Source organism: Pseudopipra pipra, chromosome W (genome assembly GCF_036250125.1).
Source record: "Pseudopipra pipra isolate bDixPip1 chromosome W, bDixPip1.hap1, whole genome shotgun sequence".
Classification (NCBI taxonomy): Eukaryota; Metazoa; Chordata; class Aves; order Passeriformes; family Pipridae; genus Pseudopipra; species Pseudopipra pipra.
Genome location: NC_087580.1, coordinates 20,330,479 through 20,353,732, shown reverse-complemented (window position 1 = coordinate 20,353,732; position 23,254 = coordinate 20,330,479). Strand labels below are relative to the sequence as shown.

At 47.9% G+C, this 23,254-nt stretch overlaps 3 protein-coding genes across 3 annotated transcripts in view; 1 reads left to right on the top strand and 2 right to left on the bottom strand.

Moving 5' to 3' along the window:
* LOC135405349 (zinc finger protein 70-like) overlaps positions 1-23,254 on the bottom strand; it is a 431,851-nt gene that overhangs the window by 132,606 nt on the left and 275,991 nt on the right. The window lies entirely within an intron of this gene.
* Positions 1-23,254, top strand: part of LOC135405331 (zinc finger protein 239-like) — a 169,957-nt gene that overhangs the window by 105,039 nt on the left and 41,664 nt on the right. The window lies entirely within an intron of this gene.
* LOC135405389 (zinc finger protein 239-like) lies at positions 14,621-16,635 on the bottom strand. The gene is made up of 2 exons (XM_064640080.1): positions 16,532-16,635; positions 14,621-16,343 (listed from the first exon to the last, which is right to left on the bottom strand). The coding sequence occupies exons 1-2, from the start codon at positions 16,581-16,583 to the stop codon at positions 15,505-15,507; spliced, it is 891 nt and encodes a 296-aa protein (XP_064496150.1). The 5' UTR covers positions 16,584-16,635; the 3' UTR covers positions 14,621-15,504.

The following is a 23,254-nucleotide window of genomic DNA, read 5'->3' as shown; positions in this document are numbered from 1 at the left end:
ATGGGGTAATAGGGTTGGGTCTGTGTAAACGACTGTGCTAAAGGGTGGCATGTCGCAGGGTATCTGTCGAAAGGTCTCGGTCCGAAGGGGGAAGAAAGACACACAACACACATGAGGGTAGTGAGACAAAGAGATGTCTGCCTGCTCAGCGCAGCAGGCAGCCTTTTATTAGGTTCTCCCACTTCTACTTTCCCACACACACAACACAAACATATTTCCACAAAAATACTGAGAAACGCGCACCTGCACTTCAGCCACACAGCTCAAGGCTGTGTCCATGGGAACTATCTAACTGGCTCCACTGCTCCCATGGAAAACGGCCCAATACCCCGCAACACTCAAAACTCCTCAAACTTCATTTGTGGGGCCGTGACTTCACCCCACAATTCCCCCTGTCTGTAATTGTGCCACAAAGACCTCCCGCATCGCATCCTGCAGGGCCCTTTGCAGGAGCGATACTAAACAAGGCAGCATCAGCAACACAACTACAACCACCAACTTTTTAGATGTACAAGGCCCCCGTAATGGCTGTGCAGGGATTCCTGGCTAGATTCTATCTTCACACGGGTTTGAGACATACAGAGCTTTGTCTAGCCTAGAGACTGAGGGGGTTATCCCCTCATTCCCCCTTTCTATTCTATAAGCAAGTGCTTCAGGGCACCATACACTCTCTCCACCATAACGTATCCTGTAGAAGAATGTGAAATAGCCGTAACATGAGTGATCCTCCACAAAGCAAAGAAAATTTGGACAGATTTACAGACATAAGACAGCTTATTATTCATCCACACTTGAGTGGGTGCTCCGGATGTATCAAAAGCACAACAGAAGTGTTTAATGACATCATGGCTTTTTTGTCTAGTATGTGCATTAGCAACCACCACATGGGAAAACATGTCAGTGGACACATGGACATGCTTTAAACTACCAAATTCATTGACATGAGTGTCATCCGATTGCCACATCTGTAAGGCCTTAAGGCCTCGAGGGTTAGTACCAAAAAAAACAAGAGTACAGGCATTATGGCACTCTGGACAAGAGTATAGGCATCATGACAGTCTAGACAGGAGGCAACAATTAAGCGAGCATTAGAATGAGTCAAGCCAAATCGACGTCTTCTGCACCTTGATAATAAAAAAAGTAATGAGACAAGACAGCTTGCTGGTGAATGTTAGGAACGAGTCTCAAAGCGACAGCAAAAACAAAAGCATCTGCCTGGACATTACCCTCTGTGAAGAAACCTGGCAAAGAGGTATGACTACAAACATGTAGCACAAAATAAGGAACAGGCCTCTGCAAAAGAGTTCTCTAGAGCTCAAACAAAACTTGAAAAATAAGACCTGGAGATGGACAATACAACACCGCCTGATAGAGTTGCTGTAATAAATTAGCAACATATGCAGAATCAGTAATAACATTTAAAGACCGAATAGTATAGTAGTATGGCCAGTCTTTGCGAACGAAGATTTGGGAAACCTTTCGAGCCTGCGCAGTGGATTTTTTTAGGTGAGACACAGTGTGCGCGAAACTGAGCCCACCCTTTAATCCTAAGGTTCAACTGCCGGGGCCGAGAGAAGCTCGGAGAGTGGCAGCGAGGTCCTCGGGACGTAGGTTTGTTTAGAGTGACCTTCTCTTAGATGGATGACCTTACAGGGCTAACGAGCTCCATCTGCCCGGAGGAGTTCCCTGACCGGGAATTGAACCCAGGCCCCGGTGGTGAGAGCGCCGCATCCTAACCACTAGACCACCTAGGAAATAACTGAAAAGCAAGAGTTACAACTCGACATTCCATAATTTGAGGAGAACCCTCTTGATGAACAATTTGATGTTGCCATCCACATTCTGCTTTCCATGCTACCGCAGCTTCACTTGTCTTCCTCGAGCTGTCTGCAAAGACTGTAAGGCCATCAAGGGGCTCTGCACTGCGTAGTGTTTTTGTCCAATTGGAATTTCCCTAAAAAAAAATCTTAAGAAGGGAATGTGAAGGTAAATGATAAGAAATTTGGCCGTGGAACTCAGCTAAAGCAGCTTGCAATTCACATTTGTTTCCAAGGCACCACTCAAAGTAACGAGATTGTACAGGTACAACAATGCGTACTGGATTTCTGCCAGAACACTTTACACACCTTTTTCTAACCTCAGTGATGATTTGAGCTATGAGCTCAAACAATCCAGGAGCAGGTGTTTTTTTTTTTTAAGCCCAATAAGGCAAAAAATAGCCACTCTGATGTGCAGTGGATCAGACCAATGGTCAAACCACTGTACCAATGCCCCAAAAGGAACACTGTGATCTGCAAAAATGAAAAATTAGACAATTTAACAGTGATCAATTTGTGAAACAAATTTAGAATATAAAGCCTGCTCTACTTGCTAGATGGTTTGAACTGCTCTTTTAGTCAGTTCCCTTGGTTCTCGAGGATCGTCAGAATGTTTGAGTAGGTCAAATAGAGGTGCCAGCTGGGTGTTTGTTAATCCTAAGTATGACCTAATCCAGTTGAAAGACCCTAACAGCTTTTGTATGTCAGAGTTTTGACATTAATATCCAATTGGACTGGCTGAGGAATGACTGCTTTCTGTGTAATTTTGAACACTAAATACTTCCAGGGTTCCTCTCGCTGCACCTTTTCAGGACCAACTACTGGGCCAAAGGATTGTAGACTCTTTCTGGTTTCAGCTTCCAACACACCCAACTGATCCTCAGTGGCCACAGCCAGCAGAAATATTACCTATATAATGACAACAAAAGACAGTCAGAAAATTACAGGAGATAATGTTGGAGTCATAAACCACCGACAAATTATAAGAATATTTTCATTTCCTGGGAGAGGGTTTTCTATGTATAACACTTGTAGGGTTCTGCACGATTAATAGATGGAACTGAAAATGCAATTTTTTTCTCTATAACTGGGGTCTAACTGGATTGTGAAAAAACAACCTGTCAAATTAATAATAACAATGCGTTATTCAGCAGGAAGCATAGAAGGGGTCAATAAACCAATACTGACATGGTAACCATGACCGCCCCACCCGTCTGAGACCATGCAACAGTCTTCATTTCACAAATTTTTTTCTTTATCACAAAGACAGGGGTGATTAAAGGATTCTAAGATGGTTCACTGTGATCAACATCAAGCTGGTCTTTAACAAGCTGTTGCAGGGCCAACAGCTTTTCTGTAGGTATGAGCCATTGCTGAAATCACACAGGATCTGTACATTGTAAAAGAAAATTCTGAGCAGTACCTCCTAGTCTCACAACCCAAACCCCTGGCGTGAGCACAGGCCAGGAGGCCGGCCAGGATGTCCATGCAATGATAGTTATGTCAGGTCCCGAATGCAGAAGTTCGTGTGCCTGGACAATGGACAGCAAGCTTCAAGCATCGTAGAGAGTGCAGGTCAGCTGTGGATGTTGTGCAGAGATCAGCACCGACCAAAAGACTTGTGGTGCATCAGTAGAACCAAATCCTCCATCCCGATGCTCACGAGGCTCTGCTTGGGGAACACAACTCAGAAAAGATACAAATTGAGCTATTCGTGTCCCTTTAGGAATTGTCACTGAAGGATAAGGTGTGGAGACCATAGCACAAATCTGCCTCGTACAGTTAGCATCAATGACTGCAACACGAACAAAAAATCCCAAAATCTCACAATTGTGTTACTAGAATGGCTGATTAACAAGGCACTTAACCCACACTGCCTTCGTACAATGCTAAACATCCACCAGTCAGATTATGTGATCAATAGGTCTGGTATAGAACAAGCAGTAGTCACAAGCATTGAGGACATTTTTCTGAAAATACAGCTGCCACAGGCAGGGCACATCCCAAGGATGAAGGACTAGCTGTTTCACAATGAATATTGCCACCAGCTGCTGCATGAAAGAAGCCCTGAAAAGAAGACACAAGGACTCCCTAAAACGACATCACAGCCCTGGCCACACTGAACATAACTGGTGTACTCTGGTCTCCAGTCAGGAGGCCTAGAGACACACTATCTGTAACGCTGTAGATGGTTCTGAGAAAGGACGCAGGATGGCCCTGACAGGCTGCAGGGCCCCCCCGCAACAGGCTGATCAAGTAGGGCAGCAACATGGACAACCCTTGATTTAAACTCTGGAAAACACAGAAAAGCTCAAACGACTCTGCCTCCTGCACAGCCCACACAGCTACAGCTCATGGGCAGCATGACACATGAAAAAGGAACAGCACCAGAGGAAAGGCTCCACCTGAGATTTAACCTCTATAAACGTCTGAAACAAGGCTGAAATAGAACACCAAATTTGTGTAAGAACCTCTTATTTAACTTCAGTCCTGATTATATGGCTAGTCAGACAGGGCTAGTCTTGAAATAACTAAAACCTCACCAGTTTTCATAAGAGTGGAATTACTCATGGTGGGAATTGGAAGAATTCATATACCATTCAGAATAAGGAGTCACTATGGTTCAACAGAATCATGTTACACATCTCCAAAATCTTGACACCGGCAGAAAGTATTTTTAAGTTTACACAGTTACACATTCATGTAGCTTTTCTCTTTCACACAATCTGTTTCCAGTCATACATTCAGATGGCCACCTCAAACACTCTCCTCAGTCACACACAGATTTCAAGCAGTTATTAGCTGTGTAGTTCTCATCAGTCTCACAACTTAAAAGGAATTTATGGCATATTTGCTAATATTAACTTGTAAATCTTGTACAACTCTCCATGCAAAAGACAAAGATGATGGGAATGGACAGGATATTACCTTGAAAATTTTCAACCTTTTTCATAGAGCAAGGACACTCTATTTGTCCTAACGGCAACAGAACCACTGCTGCATTTTGCCCTCCCTTCTTCACCTCTTCCTGCCCCCTGCCCCCCCTGCATCTCCTGTTTCTCTTGAGCACTTGGCCCCCCTGGAAGCAAGTGTTGCTTCGTTAAGGGAGCTTTCACTAGCACCTGTCGGAGGACGGGGGAGAGGGAGGGAGGGAGGGGGAGGAGGGGGAATAGATGTTGGGTCTTTCGGAGAAAAATCAGAAAGAAAAGTCAAATTGCCTTTGCTCTCCTTATGTCGCAAGTTATCTACATGGTCTGCTGAGAAAGAATGATATACAGGAGGGAAGGAACAGCTGCAGATGGACACGTTCCGGGGAGGAGGAAGGGGGGGGGCTCGGGGGGTGTTGGAGGAGACAAGGAGGAGTGGGAGCATTATGAAGTATGGAGGAAGATATATAACCCTTAAATGGACTCTAAAATACTGGACTTGACATACAATACCGATTATGACACCTACCAAACATGTCTGTTATACCCCAGTTGTTCCCCAGTTTGTTGTTATGATGTTATACTGTTTTATGTACCCCAGTTGTTGTTTTTTAAATCACCCTCCATATTGTCTCCCTCATCCCCTCAGAGTTTTCCCGCCTTTTCCCTGCTTTCCTGCTCCTCTGCCTGCCATTGGCTAGGTTTTGGTGCAGTGCAGAGGTAGCCCCCATTGGTCCTTTCCCCCAGTGATATCCGAACCCCTCCTCTCCTGACCCAGCTACCCAATCACCTTACTTCCCTAATTGTCAATCCCATACTCCTCCCTAACCCAAGTTCCACCCCTTATCCAACCCTTTATAAGTTGTTACCCACTTAATAAACGCCGGCATTGCTTTGTTCACCTTCCACCGTGTGAGAACCCCTTATTGCAGTGCCCGACCCCATCCTATATCCCAGCGGGTCGCGGCAGGGGGGGGGGGGTGTAAAACAGGGGAGAACATAGACAGCCCCCCCACTGCACCGCCTGACACCGGGGTCGCCACTACCAGCCCACTACCCCCCCGCAACACCGCTCAGGACCATGGCTGTCGGCAGCGCGGGGGAAAACAGACCCCCCCGCCGCCCGACGCGCCGCAGCCCGCGGCCGCCGTTACCGAGGGCCACTGCCGGCGCAGGCGTGGGTGTATCGCTCTGAGCCGGGGCCAGGACCGGGGCCAGGGCCCACAGCTGCACCCAGTCTGCCGGCACCCAGGGCCGCGGCCACTGCCCGCGCGGACTGCAGCACGGCAGCCGCTGCCCGCACGGGCACAGATGAACTCGGCGGCGCCGAAGCCGGACACGGCGCCGCTCCGCAGGCGCCCACAGCGGGCTGACCAGACACGGCTGCGCAGGCACCCGGCGCCGGGTACACAGGCGCGGCACCGTCCTGAGGAGACGTAGAAAGCTCCTTAAGGTGGAATTCAGCCACTATGTTCACAAGATCGTCTCCCAGGCCATCAGCAGCACATTCATGCCGTAGCTATCCTTGGTTATCTTGGACAAGTGCTGCCGAGTCGCTAGCAGTGCGTCCATTTTGGCGGGGCCGCTCGGCTGCTCCCGGCCCCGCTCCGCAACCTCCGATCCCGCTTCCGCTCCCTTCGACTCCGCCCAGCCCCTCTTCTTTAGCACTCTAATGTCCTCCCAGGCAAAGCAGCCTCTCTCTCAGTCCGAAGACACAAAAGTAACAAGCAACATAACAGCCTCGTCGGTCTAACGCCAAAACGCCATAACAAAGCTTTCCAGGCGATAAACACACGCCTGTCGTTTGCACACATGGTCTTCCCCATGGTGACTTAGAAAAAATTCTCAGGAGCCCACCTGCACCTGACAAGTGCCAAAGGCACCCAGGCTCCCAGGCAACTCGTGCCTTCCAAGTGCGGCAGAAACACTCGTGTGCAGGTGTAGAGAAAATCGGACCTGGATCCTGCAGCACGCCCGCTGCTATACAGCTCCTGAGTACCAAGACCCTGCTGCACCTCGCCCTGCAGCTCTCACCTGCCTCTGACCGCGATACACCTATGGCCCAGGCAATAGTCGACAGTCTTTTTTCTTTTCTTCTGGTTCACATGGGGCACCATTGTCACTGGGTATCTGTTGAAAGGCCTTGGTCCTGTGGGGGAAGAAAGACGCAACACACACACTAGGATGAAGAGACACACTAGGATGAAGAGCCAGAGAGATGTCTGCCCGCTCAACGCAGCAGGCAGCTTTTTTTTTATTCAGTTCTCCCACCTCTACTTTACCCTACACAACACAAACATATTCTTACAACAACATCCAGGAATGCGGCACCTGCACTCAGCCACACGGCTCAAGGCTGTGTCCATGGGAACTATCTAATAGCTCCACTGCTCTCATGGGAAACGGCCTAACACTCTGCAACACTCCAAATCCTTCAAACTTCATTTGTGGGGCTGTGACTTCACCCCACAGAGTCCCATCACACCACATTTTTACCAACAAATAGACCCAGTTTTAGCTGATGAGCAGATACATGGAGACACAGCCCATTAGGTTGGAAGGTTCATCTAGAGCTCAGCTTTGGCTCAGGGGCTGTTGTTCAGCCTCAGCACTTCAGGGACAGCCAGACAGGGCTTTACATTACACACACAGTTAACAGATTCATTACAGAATCTTGCTTACTTAATACAGACACTTTTAGACAACACTTGGATCACATTTGGCACTAAAAAGAGATGTAAATTTTCCTCCCATGTCAACAGTGTTTGAACTGTGTTCAGAAGAGCAAAACAAGAGTGAAGCATTTTGTTTCTGCAGTCAAGTGGGAACCTCTGTCTGATGACATTCCCAAAGGCATCCCAAATACAGGGAGGATTGCATTTAACAGTATTGCAGTCTCTTTCCAAACATTCTTAGTGCAACAAAGAAAAGCCTCTGGCCACCCAGAGAAGGTATCCCCCAAGACTAGGAGATCTTTACACCCCCCTTTTCTGGGCAATTCAGTCAAATCCATCTGCCAACATTCACCTGGAACATTTCTACACTTTACGTCACCTATTCCCACTGCATTGGCAGGGGTTGGATCATTTCTCTTACACACACCACACTGCTGACTCACTGCTTGTATAACTGGGGGCAGTTTTGGACTTATAACCCACTTGTGCAAATGTTTCAATGATTTGCTTCAGTCCAAGGAATACCCTCATGTTCCCCATCCACCAGGTCACACCAGATTGGTTCAGGGACTATTATTTGCCCACCTGGGGTAACTGCCCAGCCTCCTGGAGCAAATTTTGCTCTAAGGTTTCAATGAGTTGACAATCCTTAGCACTAGACTAATTTTTTTCTACTGGGAGAGGTATCTCTGTCAGGGTTATTAAAGACAAAACTTTAATCTCTAAAGTGCCTTTTTCTGCAGCCTCTTTGGCAGCCTTTTGGGCCAAATGATTCCCCAGTTCTGCTTTGGTCTTCCCCTCTTGGTGCACTCTGCAATGCAGGACAGCAGCCTCTGTTGGTTTCTGGAGATCTTCAAGCAAGTCCAAGGATTAATTTGTTCTCCTTGACTCAATCCCAAAGCTGGAGTGAGCACAGTTGGTTCTGCTTTCTGGGCTGAGGCACTGCAGAGGAGTGCCCCCAGTTCCATGACCTGCTGGGGGGAGTTCCTGTGCATCCAGAGAATTGTTTTCCATGCTGGACAAAGCTGCCCCCACTGGGAAACAATTCCCAACCAGGACTTTCCCAGGGGCTGTCTCCTAAGTCAGCTCTGCCCGAATACACTTCTCCTCTAGTCTGGAAGCAATCCCGCTCTGGGCTTCCTTTGCTGGGGCTGGGGCAGTTGACAGGTTGCTTCTTTTGTTCCTGGCCCAGCCTCCATTGTCCTTGGAGAATTCCAAAGCCCAGGGAGGCTCCTGGGGTCTGGACTACTTGCACTTTGTGTTTGGGATGCCCCATATCCACCCAGTCCAAGGAAATTCCATAGTGTCTGATCCCAACATTGCTGCTCAGCATCAGTGGCTATCAAAATATCTGGAATAAGGTTCCAAGAGGGTTTTGACTTTTCCATTCCTCCAGTTCCTTTGCCAATTGAGTTCCAAATATTGGGGGGATATTTTTAAACCCCTGTGATGCCTTAAGACCCTTTTAGGGTTTTTTTGACTTTGCTAATTTTTATAAGCTTTATATGTAATTATAGTAGAAGTAGATTTTAGAAGTAGCTATATTGTATTCCTCATCCTTTAGCACCCTTTAGTTTACACATTCCTCAACCCTCCTACCCCATTCCATGCTCCCCATATCAATCCTACCCCTGAATTCAGTAGAAATGTTTAGTCTCTTGTCAAGGCAAGGCCTGTGCTGTTTAGAGAACACTCATATCTTGGCCTGAACAACAGAACAGAGTCAAGAACTGGGTGACCGTGTACCCTTTGTGCTCTGAGGATGGTGATGGGGATGAAGAGAGGGTCCCGAAATGCACCCCAGACTCAATTCCCAGGGAGTGGGCCCGGGGCAGACCAGAGCAAAGGTTACGGGGTGGAAACACTTGGGGTTGGACAGGTAGTATTATAAAATGTAACATCTCAGGCACAGCGGGCATGCATCCTGTAACATCTGTGCCTTGGCACAAATCAAACCCTTTCCTTATCTCACACTCAATTAACTGCTCCTGAGTTTTTTTCTTAGCATCAGCTGAGCTGGCATCACCTGCAGGAGGACCACCAAAGGCAGCTGGGTTTTCCTCTGTCTTTGGATTTTCCCATTTGAAAGCAAAAAGCTCTTGACTTTCACAACTCAAAGGGAGACAGAAAAAGGCAGCTTTCAAATCTAATACTGTGAAACATTAAACTTTCATTTAGGGGAGTTAGCAAAGTGTAAGGATTCGCTACAACTGCTTGTATATCTTCTACTCTATTTTTTATAGCTCTGAGGTCTTGGACTAACTGGCATAGCCTTCCATTTGCCTGCTTGACTGGCAAAATTGGAGCATTACATTTAGATTCACATTCTTTTAACAAGCAAAATTTCATCAGTTTTTCTACAGAGAGTGAGAATCCCTCACAACTTTCCATTTTCAAAGGCTATTGCTTTGGCCTGACCAACCCCACTCCAGGTTTCACTGCAATTCTCATGGGTTCTGCTCTTTTGGATCATGGAGGCACCTCTCCAGCCCATCCTATTGGAATCACTGCATCCCCAAGTGACGTTGGCAGATGGATTAGTTCTGCTTTTGGAGACTCTCATGCAAAACTAGAATCTTCCACAGAATTAGGCTCTGGAATAATAACCTATTCTTTACCATTTTTAAATTGGATTGTGGCATTTAATTTTTCCAAGAGATCTCTCCCAAGCAGAGGCTTTGGTGAATTGGAGAAATACAAACACTGGGGAGCCAAACACTGTTTTCCTAATTTCAAATCCACACCATTAAAAATGGCCCAGTTTCCCAATTCCCTGGCACACCAGACAATTGTTCCAGAATTGTGACTTGAGTTTCATTTTCCCTTATTTAAGACAGGGGAACAAGTTCCCACAGCTACAACCAATTGTACTTAGCTTGGCTGGAACCAGATGTTCTGATGGGGAAGAATCCTCTGGTGCCCCCTCAGTCGTCTTCAGTGATGCCAGGAGAGGGTTCGGAGGGTTCTGAAGTTTCAGTTGTGGACAATCCCATTTCCAGTGTCCATCTTTCTTACAGGATGCACATGGATTGATACCAAGTCTCCTGGGGGGGATGTTTGAAGCAGGCTGCCCATGCTCTCATCCTCTTCCTCTCCCCGGGGGCACCATTTCCTCAGGGATTTCCTCCAGAACTGCAACTCCTTCCTGCTTAGTTGATTCCCGCTGATTCTCCCAACCTCCAACAATGTCCCTAAATTAGATTGATCTTGTCCCTCAGCTTTTTGTCATTTCCTCCTAACCACATCTGAGGACTGCCCCACAAATATGGGGCAGTGATTTTGCAGGTCAGCTAAGTATTCACCTACCTGCTTGTTCTTTTTTACAGAGTTTAAATAACCTTCCTTTGAAGCTGAGAACACACTGCTCCCCTATTCCTTTAACAGATGCACAAACTGTCTTTACTGGCGGTTCAGGAAAAATGGGAAATGGAGTTGTAGTGTGGCAGAAAGATAATGACTGGTAACAGGATATACATCATGTGGATGGGTCACCACAGTTTGTAGAATTATCAGCAGTAATCTGCACACTTACACTCTTTCCAGGACCTTTAAACACAGTTTCTGATTCTCAGTATGTTGTGGGAGTGGTTCAACAAATTGAACACTCCTATCTGAAAGAAGTCAATCATGTGGCACTGTTTGCCCTATTCAAGAAATTACTGTTTGTAGGTGAAAAGAGGCAATTTGCATTTTTCATCATGCATGTGCATTCTCATACCTTGCCTCCTGGTCCAATTTCAGGAGGTAATTGACGTGCTGATGCACTTGCAGGAGCAGTAATAGTACCTCAGTGATTTGAGCAAGCCGAATTGTCACATCAGTTTTTTCATCAAAATGCAAGGGCATTAAAAAGACAATTTGATCTCACATCAGAGCAAGCTCATTCTATCATAGCATCCTGTCCAGACTGTCAGCTAATCACTCCCATTGCTCCTGAAGGAACCAACCCTCGAGGATTGGAACCCCTGCAGCTGTGGCAAGCAGATGTAACACACATATCCTCTTTTGGCAAATTGAAATATGTACATGATTCCATTGACAAGTTTTCAGGATTTCTAGTAGCTACAGCTCATTCTGGGGAGAAAAGCTGGGATGTACAATGTCACCTCCTTACAGCCTTTGCACACATGGGAGTACCTAAGCAAATTAAAACAGACAGTGGACCTTCTTATATGTCCAAACACACAAAAGAATTTTTTGAACAATGGGGAATACAACATCTAACAAGTATTCCACACACCCCCACAGGTCAGGCTGTAATTGAGCGTGCACATTGCTCACTCAAAGACATGCTGCAAAAAAACAGAAAAGAGGAAGTTCAGGTTTAACTCCCCAGGAGTGTTTAAATAAGGCTTTATATGTGCTTAACTTTCTAAATAGAATAGTAGGAGATCTCTCTGCAGCACAGCGTCACTTTGTCCCAGCACATGTTTCCACAGAGAGGAAGGCAGAAGTAATGTTCAGAGATCCAGTTACTAGAGGATGGCAAGGTCCTTGTCCCTTAATAACCTGAGGAAAAGGTTATGCTTGTGTCTCCACAGATCGAGCACCGCGATGGATACCTTCACTGTCATGGTTTGAGAACTCCAGAAATCTAATTCCCTAGTCCAAACCACCTCCCACATCTCAACCCAGTGTGAGATGGGTTTCCAGACACCACACAAGACTCAAAATGGGGGAAAGGGAATGTATTACAATGACTGTACAAAAAAATACTACAATACATTATATACAATCTTAATTATCTCTACCATGCCATAAAAGTATTTACAATGGATCAAATCTCTTCTCCCCTCCAAATAAAAGTCCAGGAGGGAAGAAGGAAAGATCCTTTTCACTCTCAGAGCAGCAATGTCTCTAAGGCAGCAGCCATCTATCCTCTTCTCATGCAGCAGCTGTAGCTGAATCTCTGCCAGTACACACAAGGGGGGATCCAAGCCCCTCAGCCACTCGTCTTCAAACGAGGGTCTTCTTCTGTGGGCTGTGTTTCCCAGGACAAGGGTGCTATCACCACGTCATATCACAAAGCGCAGGGGTCTTCATGACGGTCCTTATCTTCAGGGGATTCAAGTTCCCTACAGAGCTCTGTGCTCTGTCTCAAGCAGCCGGCGGTGGGGGGGCAAGGTCACTCCCTCTGGATTCCTTCTCTGAGCTTTGCAGCTCTTTTCTGCAGTGCTGCTGCAGTTTTAGGACTTCCATTCAGTAGGAGTCCATCCTCTCCACTTAGGAAAGGTCACAAAAGGAGCTTGGGGGTTTTTGATTCAGTTTTTACCCCAACTTTCTCTCTCTCTCTCTCTGTAGAGCCTAATTCTCTCTCTGCTGCTGGCTCTCATTCTCTAGGACAACTCTGTGTCTCTCTTGCTCGGCTGCATGCTTGTTTGCTGCTTCTCTCTTATCTCTTCTGGCTCTCTGCCACTGGCTTTGGCCAGTGTTGTTTTTGCCGCCGCTTCTGCTGCTCACGGTGTAGAAAACTCCTTCGGCTTTCAGGTACAGGCACTTAGCCCAGTCTAACACTGTTCCAAGTCCCTGTAGCCCCAGCCGAGGGCCGGGGGGGTGGGTAGAGCCCCCCGGGGGGCTCCTGCCCTCTCGTCGTGGCCTTACAACATGGCTACTCCTTCTACAACAACTGCAACAACCTTCTCTTCCGTTCTGCTTGTGATATGCTTATATTTTGCAGAAGTGCTCATTGGGTAAAACCTCAAAACTTCAAGGGTCACCACCCCCTGGGGTTTTACCATTTTATAACTGCAGGGGGAAAACTGTTTTCCCCCACCACACTTCACGTTTCGTGCAACCCTACCTTGGATCATCTTCATAACAACAGCCATGCCTCCTGACTGGACAATCTTTGACCAGCAGAACGTCTGGGTGACACTCGCCAATGCAACCGGGACTGACACACTGTGTTTGTCTGTGGCTGTCCCAACTGATCCATTCCATACCTCCTTAGTAGGCCTTCCTTTCAATTGCACCCAGTGGATTACCTTTCTACACCAATACTTGCCATGGTGCTCTAACCTTCACAAGGCACAATTACTACAACGTGCCAATAACCAAAACCTTGAAAATAATTTTCCTTGAATTCCAATAGAACCCCAAGAAATTAATGTCATGGGCAGTCTGACTGCACTTTTCTGTTTTCAATTCGATCCCTCAGATTCAAATTCAAATCATTATTTGGCAATTGGCGTATCTCCTTCTGGAACATGCCAAAATGCTCGTTTTTGGTGTAAATCACCCAATTCTACAGTATTCAAATCAGAGGCGACACCTCTTGGCTTGCCCAATGGTATTTTCTTAATCTGTGGGCCACGAGCATGGAAAGGTATTCCCACTAGAGCGAAAGGAGGACCGTGCACATTTGGAAAATAAACACTGTTTAACCTCACAAATTACCCATAAGCACACACATTCCAAAGAGGCAAAAAAGATTTGTGCAACGATACAATAAGAATTGCAATTCAAGAGTACATATCTGGGGCCCAGATGAAAGAGTATTCCCCAGTCTTGTAGCTGGAACTGGAACAGCTCATGCCTTGACCACCTTGGATTGACCAGGTTGCTGGTTTGCCAAGTTCAGCAGCTGACGCCTTACTAACCGATGTCAGTTCAATCAGGAAAGCCACTTTGTAGAATAGAGCAGCCATTGATTTCTTGCTATTGGCTCATGGACATGGTTGCAAAGATTTTGAAGGCCTTTGCTGCATGAATCTTTCTGATCACTCAGAGTTGATTCATCAAAGCCTTGCTCAATTAAAAAACGTAACAGTGCAGCTTAACGCAGAGAAGGACCAAGGCTTAGACAGTTTGTTTAGCTGGATAGATATTTTTAACCTAGGTCCAAAACTCAAGAAAGTTGCCATTGTAGCTGTAACTGGAATTTTTGTGTTTTTCTGTATTTTGCTTAGTGTGCCATGTTTTCTTTCTTGTGTGTCACGTTTGGTTCGCTGTAGCTTTGCACAAGTTTTAGTGTTTCAATTAGAAAATAAAAAAGAGGGAATTGGGGGAAACCAGATGTGTTCAGGTTAGGGAGCCAGAGGCAGCTGCCCAGCAAGAGGCCTCAGAGATAACACTGGAATCCATCAACCAGCCTTTGGCATGCTGTGAGAGTGAGAGAAGAAGCTGCTGACTTCAGCAGAAGGATACCTGTGATGAACACCTGCTACCACAGTTAAAAATGAGAAAGAAGAGACTGCTTAAATTAACTCCACTTATGAAAGATTAGATATAATATTTAGAAATATTAAATAGCCAACAACAGTATAAAAGTTTAAAACTGTGCCAGAATAGATTTTAGGCATCGGCAGGTTGGGACCCAAAAACTGTTCAGGGAGGACACTGGGGATTGAGGGGACCATGGGAAAGTGGGAGAAACAGGGACAAGGGTGGAAAAGGGGGGGTGGTCTGGCAGGTCCCACGGTCCCATGGGGGTCTTTGGGCACAGGGGAGCTGGGAAAGGGAGGTGGCCCCTGAGCTTCCAACTTCCTGTGGGGTGCTGGGGGCTGCTGGATCCAATCTCAGCCTTGGATTATGCCAACACTTTCAGTTTAGAGGAATTACAGAGCTGTGACTGAACCACTTTTGTCCCCCAGGTCTTAATGATGGCAAATCAGATCTGTTGATAGAAATGAATTATTTAAGGTTGCAAATGATCAGACAAAACGTCTTCAACAGAATTATACACAATATACACACTAAAGCTACCAGGAGTACAGGATAAGACACTGAAGTGTCTACACTAAAGCAATGGTTGAAGCAATTCTACTAAAGCTGGCACAAAAGCAATAATTCTTAATTAGAGATGGATGGAACTCCCCCAGACCAATGCTGATGGGGAGATCTCTGCTCTCAACCTCCAGCAGTGACCTTGGGGGGTCCCCAGCCAAGGCAGGAATCTCCACACCCCCTCCAGAAGGGTTCTGTTGGAAGAAGCTGCCCCAGGGAAAGGGGACTGGCCCTTTGTGGTCGAAAGGGATGGACTGACAGTCACTGGACTCCAGGGGTTGCCTCCCCATCAGGGGCTTCATTCGGGGTGGAAGCAGCGGTCGAAGCTCTTCCTGCAGTTGGGGCACTCGAGGGCTTCCCTTACCGGTGGGTCCGTTGGTGTGTGGTCAAGTTACCGCTCTGGGTGAAGCTCTTCCCACACTCTCCACACTTATAGGGCCTCTCCCCGCTGTGGATGCGTCGGTGCCTGACAAGGTGGGAGTTCTGCCGGAAGCCCTTCCCGCAGTCGGTGCAGCGGAAGGGCATCTCATCCGTGTGTGTCCGGTGGTGCAGGAGGAGATCTGAGCTGGTCTGAAACATCTTCCCACACTCCAAGCACCTGTAGGGCCGTTCCCCAGTGTGTATGTGCTGGTGCTTGAGAAGGTGGGAGATCTGCCGAAAGCTCTTCCCACATTCCCAACATGTGTAGGGCCGTTCCCCAGTGTGGATGTGCTGGTGTTGGATCAGGTTGGAGTTGTTCCTGAATCTCTTCCCACATTCCCTACATGTGTAGGGCCGTTCCCCGGTGTGGATGCGCTGGTGGGTGAGGAGAGTGGAGCTGTTCCTGAAGCTCTTCCCACATTCCCCACACGTGTAGGGCTGTTCCCCGGTGTGAATGTGATGGTGGGTGAGAAGGTTGGAGCTGTTCCTGAAGCTCTTCCCACACTCTAAGCACCTGAAGGGCTTCTCCCTGCTGGGAGGCTGCTCAGGGACCACCAGGTCAGAGCTCCCCCTCAAGCTCCGGCCGCCTTCCCGGCACAGGCTGGCTCTTTCCTCCTCAGAGCACCCTGGGATGGCTTTGGAGCCCCTCCTGCGGGGGGATCTCCGGCCCTTTTCCTCCCCGCTGCCTTCCTGCACCGGGGAGCCCTTCAAAACGACCTCTCCCACCAGGCTCTGCCGGGGGGATTTGTCCTCCGGGCTCTCCGTCCTCAGCTCGGGGCCTGGGGCAGGAAGCAAGAAGGACAGGGAGGGGATTTGCCCCCGGCCCACAGGGAAGGCCAAGGACATCCCCCCAACTCCAGCCCCGGCAGGACGGCAGCGCCAGCGGGGTTGTCCTGCAGCCAGGGCCATGCTCGGCTGACAGAGCCAGCACAACACCCGCCCAAAGGGACACTGACTGCCTCCTCACCTGCCTGGGGGGCCCAAGGCATCTTCCTCTTCCTCGCAGCCTCCTCCTCCATCCGCCCAAGCTTTGGGAAGGAGAAATCCTGATGGAGGGGAAAACAAGGGCTGAGTGTGTTGGCTGGGGGGTTCCTCCTGCCCAAGTCCATCTCTAGAACTCACCAGGCATCCTGTGACCATAAAAACCTCCAAAACACCAAGATTCAGCCCAGTAAAACAAAAACCACTGAAATTCAAGAAAAAAAACCAATCAGAAGTATCAATATGAACCCCCCTCAAACTGCAAAAAGTTAAAGTTTAGCCAGTAAATACTCCAAAATATGAAGATTCAGCCAATAAAAAGGTGTTTAATTGGGAGGATGAGCTGAGTGAGGTCATTTCATGAGCACTTGATTGAGTTGCTATATATTAATAAAGAACTGTATTCATGCAGTTTCACTTAAAACTCACCAGGGCTGTTACTGGAGCTTATCTGGCCCCCTGCCAGTCTGGGGCTGTTTCTCCAAACCACCAATCCAAGTGTGCCAAACGCCCTGGCTGGTCAGTGCCGGCTGGGGCAGCGGGCACTCACTGAGGGGATGAGAGAACTGCACCTGGAGCTGGGCTGAAAGAGGCTTCAGCACCACTTCTGATGGCCCGGGGCAGCATCTGGCTTCTCCCAAACAGAGAGAGTGTCGTAAGACAGAAATTGTGTGAACAATTTCCCTTGCATTTCTGTGTGTATTACCTTGACATGGCTGGGTGCTGATAGTAAAAATTACTGCACCACTAAGATGGCTACCCGAGCTAAAGTTAAAACAAAGGTGGATTCATGCCAGATGCCAAGGAGGAGTTTTGGCAGGTGAATAAAGTTTTCTCATCTCCTATGACCACCTGTTGTGGTCCAGTTAGCAGTGGACAGCAGAGCATGTTTTCCTTATGTAACCAATGTAGTGTGAACAAGAAACTAAGTGTCATTACCACTATATAATCTGTCTTTTTCCTAATAAACCCAACATATTGCCTGATCACATTGGTCTAAGAGCAGTCTGTCCGTTCCCTTCCATCAAGAATTGGTGCCTGAAAAAACAGGGACTCCAAGTTTGTCAGTTCTTCGGGACATAAGGCGAGCGGAAGAGCCGAAGGAAGCAGCTGTTACAGGCAGCATTGAGCCCCGGTGCTGTGAACAAATCCGTGCATGGTTAAAATTGGAATCTCGCTTTGGCCAAGTGAGTCAGCTGGCAGGAGCATGAGGCCCACCCTTTCCAAAGATGAAGCAGCAGTGGAAAGGCTCTTGCAATCTATAGTCTTTCTAAGAGAGCCAAATTATGATGAAAAAGCCCTGAAAGGGTTGCTTGATTGGGCGAGAGAAAAGAAGCTAATCCCATCCGCTCAAGCCGCCTTTGAGGTATCTACGTGGGATACTATAAAGGAACAATTATGGGATGAGATCTCTAAGGGATCAAAGGACGCTAAAAAACACCCTGCAACTTGGCGTCTGGTAGTCGATTCACTGGAAAAGCATAATGCTATGAAGCAAGCATCTGCAGCAGCAAAGGCAGCTGTAAAAGCAACTCTCCAGGGAAACAGCGAGATCGTGGAGCAAAGGTGCGTAGAGCAGTTTGTTTTCGGGGAGGTTTCGGCGCCTGCAGAGACGCGCTCGGTAAAAGTTTTAAAAGCCGCGGGTTTGTCTTGGTTCAGCAGCGCGCCAGCGCTGGCAGAAAAAGCAGAGCCCGCGGAGAGACACGCTGGCGCTGTGCCATCAGCACACCCTTTTACTGCGCCTGCGCTGCCAGCACTACCATCTTCTATTGAGCCTGCGCAGCCAGCAGCCCCTCCTTCAGCTGCGCCTGCTGTGGGCACTGAGTCACCGACTGCTTTTGCACATGTGCTGCCCGGAACAGAGCTGCTGGGAGCCTCCGCGCCGCTAGATGTCGCTGCACCGCTGCTGCCTGGAAGCACCATGTCGCCTGATTTTACGTCATCAAGAGCTGACGCCTCTGAACACGGAAGTCGCCCTCAGAGTTTTGCTACTGCGGCAACCGGGTCTATTTTGAAAAAAGCTGCTGCTACACCGATTGAAGCTGCCGCAGAAGAAATTGCCAGCTTCGTACCAACGCTGCAGCAAAGAAAGAAAGAAACACTGCATCGTGACAACGTGGATCGGCAATTGCCTCCACTCCCGTCACCCAGTTCATCCTCTGATGAGGAGAGCTCAGAAGATGAAAGCGACAAGATTGCTATGCTTGCAACAAAAGATCAAGTGAACAATTTGTTACGCTGTTTCGAAGAGCTTAAGTCTCATTTAACAGAGACAGTTCGCGCTGTAAAATCCAGGTTTTTCCCAGGTTCCAGCTTTGCCTGCAGCGCCGGCATTGCCTCCTCCAAACCCCTCTCCTGGGATGCCCGGGGTGGGAACTTCTGGTTTAGGGGTTCCAGCCTTGCCGGGTGGAGGGAGGAGAAAAGGGTGGGTGAGTGTTAATCCAGCACAGAATTGGAAAAACATTATACAGGCTGCTGCCCCTGAAGGGGATTTTACGCTCTTAGAATCTAATGCTTTTCCTGTATTTGTAGACAATGCAGGAAATAATTCCTGGGAAGCTATAGATTGGGAGATCATAAAAGAGGCAAAGGCAGCTGTTTCACAATATGGTTTAAAAAGCAGTTATTCACAATCAATAATACATCTTTTTTCTGCGCATTTGTTGACACCATATGATACTCGTATGATTATAAACACATTGCTTTCTCCATCCCAGCAATTACAGTTCTTTAGCAAATGGAATGCCAGCTGTGCAGTGGCTGCAGCACAGCCTAGGCAACAAGGGCATCCTCTCTACGGTGTTACCTCTGATGCACTCATGGGTCTTGGTCAGTATGAAAAAGCAGATGTACAAGCACAGTTTCCAGATGAGGTATTACAAACTAGTCAGGATTTAGCTTATAAGGCATTGCTTATAGTAAGGGATGCAAAGTCAGGACCCCCATGTACTTCAATCAAACAGGGGCCCAATGAGTCTTATAATCAGTTTATAGATCGCCTGCATCAGTCACTAGATGCGGATCCAGATATGGGTCAGAATTTAAAGGCAAGATTCCTTGACTTGTTGGCCTATGATAATGCCAATGATAAGACCAAGCAAGCTTTAAGCACAATGCCAAGGGGTGCTGGTACAGCTCAACTCCTAGAAACTGTGTCAAGGATGATTAAGCAGGAGGACGCAGCCTATCTAGCTACTGCAGTGGGTGCAGTAGTAAAACCTCTAATGGCTAGGAGAGGAAGGAGTTTTAAGGGAAGAAGAGGAAAGATGTGTCTTGCTTGTGGTCAGAAGGGACACGTCAGGACCCAGTGTCAAGCATTTCCTTTGCTAGGAACTGCTCGTCCTGCAATAACAGCAGGACCTCCTCTTACTGCAGGAGGTTCAAGGTGGTGCAGCAATTGTCAAATGGATAATCATAACACAAATGAATGCAAAAGGCAGGGAAACTTCAGGCGGAGCGCGATGCACTCTCGCGCGATGACAACAAATCGGGGTGCCTGGAACGCTGCCGTGCAGCCACCGCAGGAAGCACCGGCGTGGACCTGGCAACAGCAGTAGATACTATGCTTGAGACTCAAGAAGTGTACGTGATTGAGTCTACATTGCAGGGACCTTTAGGTAGAGGATTGAGTGCTCATTTGGTAGGACGTTCATCTTTGTCTCGTCAGGGAATTTTTGTGGTGCCAGCAGTCATAGATGCAGATTCTACGGCTGTAATCAAAATCATGGTATACACTCTAACACCACCAGTTTTCATTCCTGCTAACAGTAAAATAGCTCAGTTGGTGCCTTTTAAAGCAGAAGTGCCTAATGCAGAACCAGTAACACGGGGAGATGGAGGCTTTGGTTCAACAGGTTCCCCTGATGTGTTGTTAGCAGTAGATATAAAGCAGGAAAAACCCGAGGAAAATGTAATTGTACGGCATCCTAATGGACAATCCAGCACTATGACTATGCCTCTTGATACGGGAGCTGATATTTCGATCATTCCCAGGCATAAATGGCCTCAAGCATGGCCTGTGGAAATGGCACCCACAGGAGTTAAAGGTGTAGGTGGTGTACAGCAGACATGGATTAGCAAAGATGTGATAACTTTTCAGTTCTCTGATGGGGCAATAGTGGGGACTCGTCCTTATGTGTTGCCTTACCAGTAGGCCTGATAGGTTGAGATCTGTTGGGGCAAATGGGACCACGTCTGGTTACTTCTCCTTTTCAGATGCAGCCATTGATAGGCAGTCAACCTTAAAACTGTGATGGAAAACAGAAAAACCAGTATGGGTAGATCACTGGCCGCTGAAGGAGGAGAGGCTGCAAATAGTACAACAATTAGTTCAAGAGCAATTGGATGCAGGACATATTGTTCCATCTACAAGTCCGTGGAACACTCCCATATTTGCTATTCCAAAAAAATCAGGAAAATGGAGATTATTACATGATCTGCAAGCTGTCAACGCAGTCATGGAGGATATGGGGGCTTTGCAGCCTGGTCTGCCTTCTCCTATGATGATCCCCCGTGATTGGGTCATACTGGTAATAGATTTAAAAGACTGTTTTTTCACAATCCTTTTGCATCCAGACTATGCTGTCAGATTTGCCTTCACAGTGCCTTCAATTAACAAAGCAGAACCAGCACAGCGTTTTCATTGGGTAACTCTTCCCCAGGGGATGAAAAATTCACCCACCTTGTGTCAGATCTATGTTGCATGGGCCTTGCAGTCATTCCGGACTCGACACCCTGACTTATTAGTGTATCATTACATGGATGATGTCCTGATAGCGGGAAAAAATCTGAATGTGCCAATGCTGTTATAGCAGTTAGAACAAGAGTTGAGTCACTGAGGCCTACAGATTGCCCCTGAAAAGATTCAGAAGCAGGAACCATGGCAATACCTTGGTTGGACCATCACAAAAGGAATAGTGAGACCACAGAAGTTAGTTATTAACACTGCCATAAAAACCCTGACTGATGTACAGAAGCTGATGGGTGATATACAGTGGGTCAGACCTGTGTGTGGAATAACCAATGATGATCTAGCTCCTCTGATGCCTTTGCTAGGGTCAGTTGCTCAGGCAGGCCTTCATAGAGAATTGTCAGAAGATCAAAAGACAGCTACAGTTAAGATCTCTGAAAAGATAGCTGCAGGATATGCCTGTCGAATAATACTGGAACAGCCAGTGCAGTACCTGATTGTTAATTCTGGAGAAAGCAAAAAGCATCCATTGGGTATCATCTGTCAAATCGCAACCAGCATAAGAATTTTGGAATGGGTATTTTTACCTTATCAGCCTGTGGTGGTTTCACTCTAGGCCTTCCTCGCGCAGGGCAGCGAGGGAAAGGGAAGTGAGGCGCGGGCCTCGCCCCTGGTCTCCCCCCCGCGCGGGCGGCTGTCTGCGAGCGAAAGGGCGCGCAGGGCAGCGAGGGAAGGGGAGGCGAGGCGCGGGCCTCGCCCCCGGTCTCAAAAAAATTGGCGCGGGCCCCTCTCTCGGGGCGAACCCATTCCAGGGCATCCGGCCCTTCACAAAGAAAAGAGAACTCTCCCCGGGGCTCCCACCGGCTTCTCCGGGATCGGTTGCGTCACTGCACTGGGCGCCTCGCGGTGCCCGTCTCCGCCACTCTGGATTCGGGGATCTGAACCCGACTCCCTTTCGATCGGCTGAGGGCAACGGAGGCCATCGCCCGCCCTTTCGGAACGGCGCTCGCCTATCGCTTAGGACCGACTGACCCATGTTCAACTGCTGTTCACATGGAACCCTGCTCCACCTTTCGGAACAGCACTGGAGTCCATCCCCACGGCGTGAATGGCATAGAAGTCCATCTCCACGGCGTGAACGGCGTAGGAGTCCATCCCCACAGTATGAACGGCGTAGAAGTCCATCTTCGCGCCGTGAATGGCGTAGAAGTCCATCTCCACGCCATGAACGATATAGAAGCTTATCCCCACGGCATGCCCAGTCCCCACCTCCACGTGAGAGATATAGGGAGGAGGTGGGAGCAGTCCCACGTAGGAGCGGAAGAGTAAAGAGAGAGGTGGAAAAGATTCTATGTGGGAGAGATGGACAAGAAATAATGCGAGAAAGTGAAATTACACAATCACTGACCACAAGAGAGTTTCGAGATTTACGGAGAGATTATATGCGCTTGCCTGGTGAAGAAGTCCTCACTTGGCTGGTGCGATGCTGGGACAAGGGAGCTGACAGTCATGTAATTGAAGGTGATGAAGCACGACAATTGGGATCCATTGCTCGAGACCCTGTGATAGAGCAAGAAATGGGGAGGGAGAAAATGGCGTCCAGTCTTTGGCTCCGAATCCTCCACATGGTGAGAGTGAAATACCCATTTAAGGAGTCCCAGAAGAGTTCTTCAAGAAGGTGGAGGACTGCAGAAGAAGGCATCCAATACCTACGAGAATTGGCCATGTTGGAGATCATCTATTCTGATCCAGATTATTATGACATCCAAGTTCCTGAGAATGTTCCCTGCACGCAACCAATGTGGAAAAAGGTAATTCAAGGTGCCCCTAAACCATATATTTCCTGCTTGATACCCGTATATAATCCAAAGATGGAGGAACCAAGCGTGGAGACGATGTGTGCTTGGATAAGAACCATAGAGGAAAATATGGAAGACTCCTTCGATCCCCTGTACCGACGCACCTACGATAGGGAAAGAATGGAGAGAGATTATGAATATTCCAGATATGAGGACGACC

Bases quoted from the DNA above. Each gene is read 5' to 3' on its own strand.
- LOC135405389 (XM_064640080.1), bottom strand. From the start codon at position 16,583: ATGGAGGAGGAGGCTGCGAGGAAGAGGAAGATGCCTTGGGCCCCCCAG. The intron at 16,344-16,531 runs GTGAGGAGGCAG...TTCCTGCCCCAG, and splicing joins GCCTTGGGCCCCCCAGGCAG to GCCCCGAGCTGAGGACGGAG.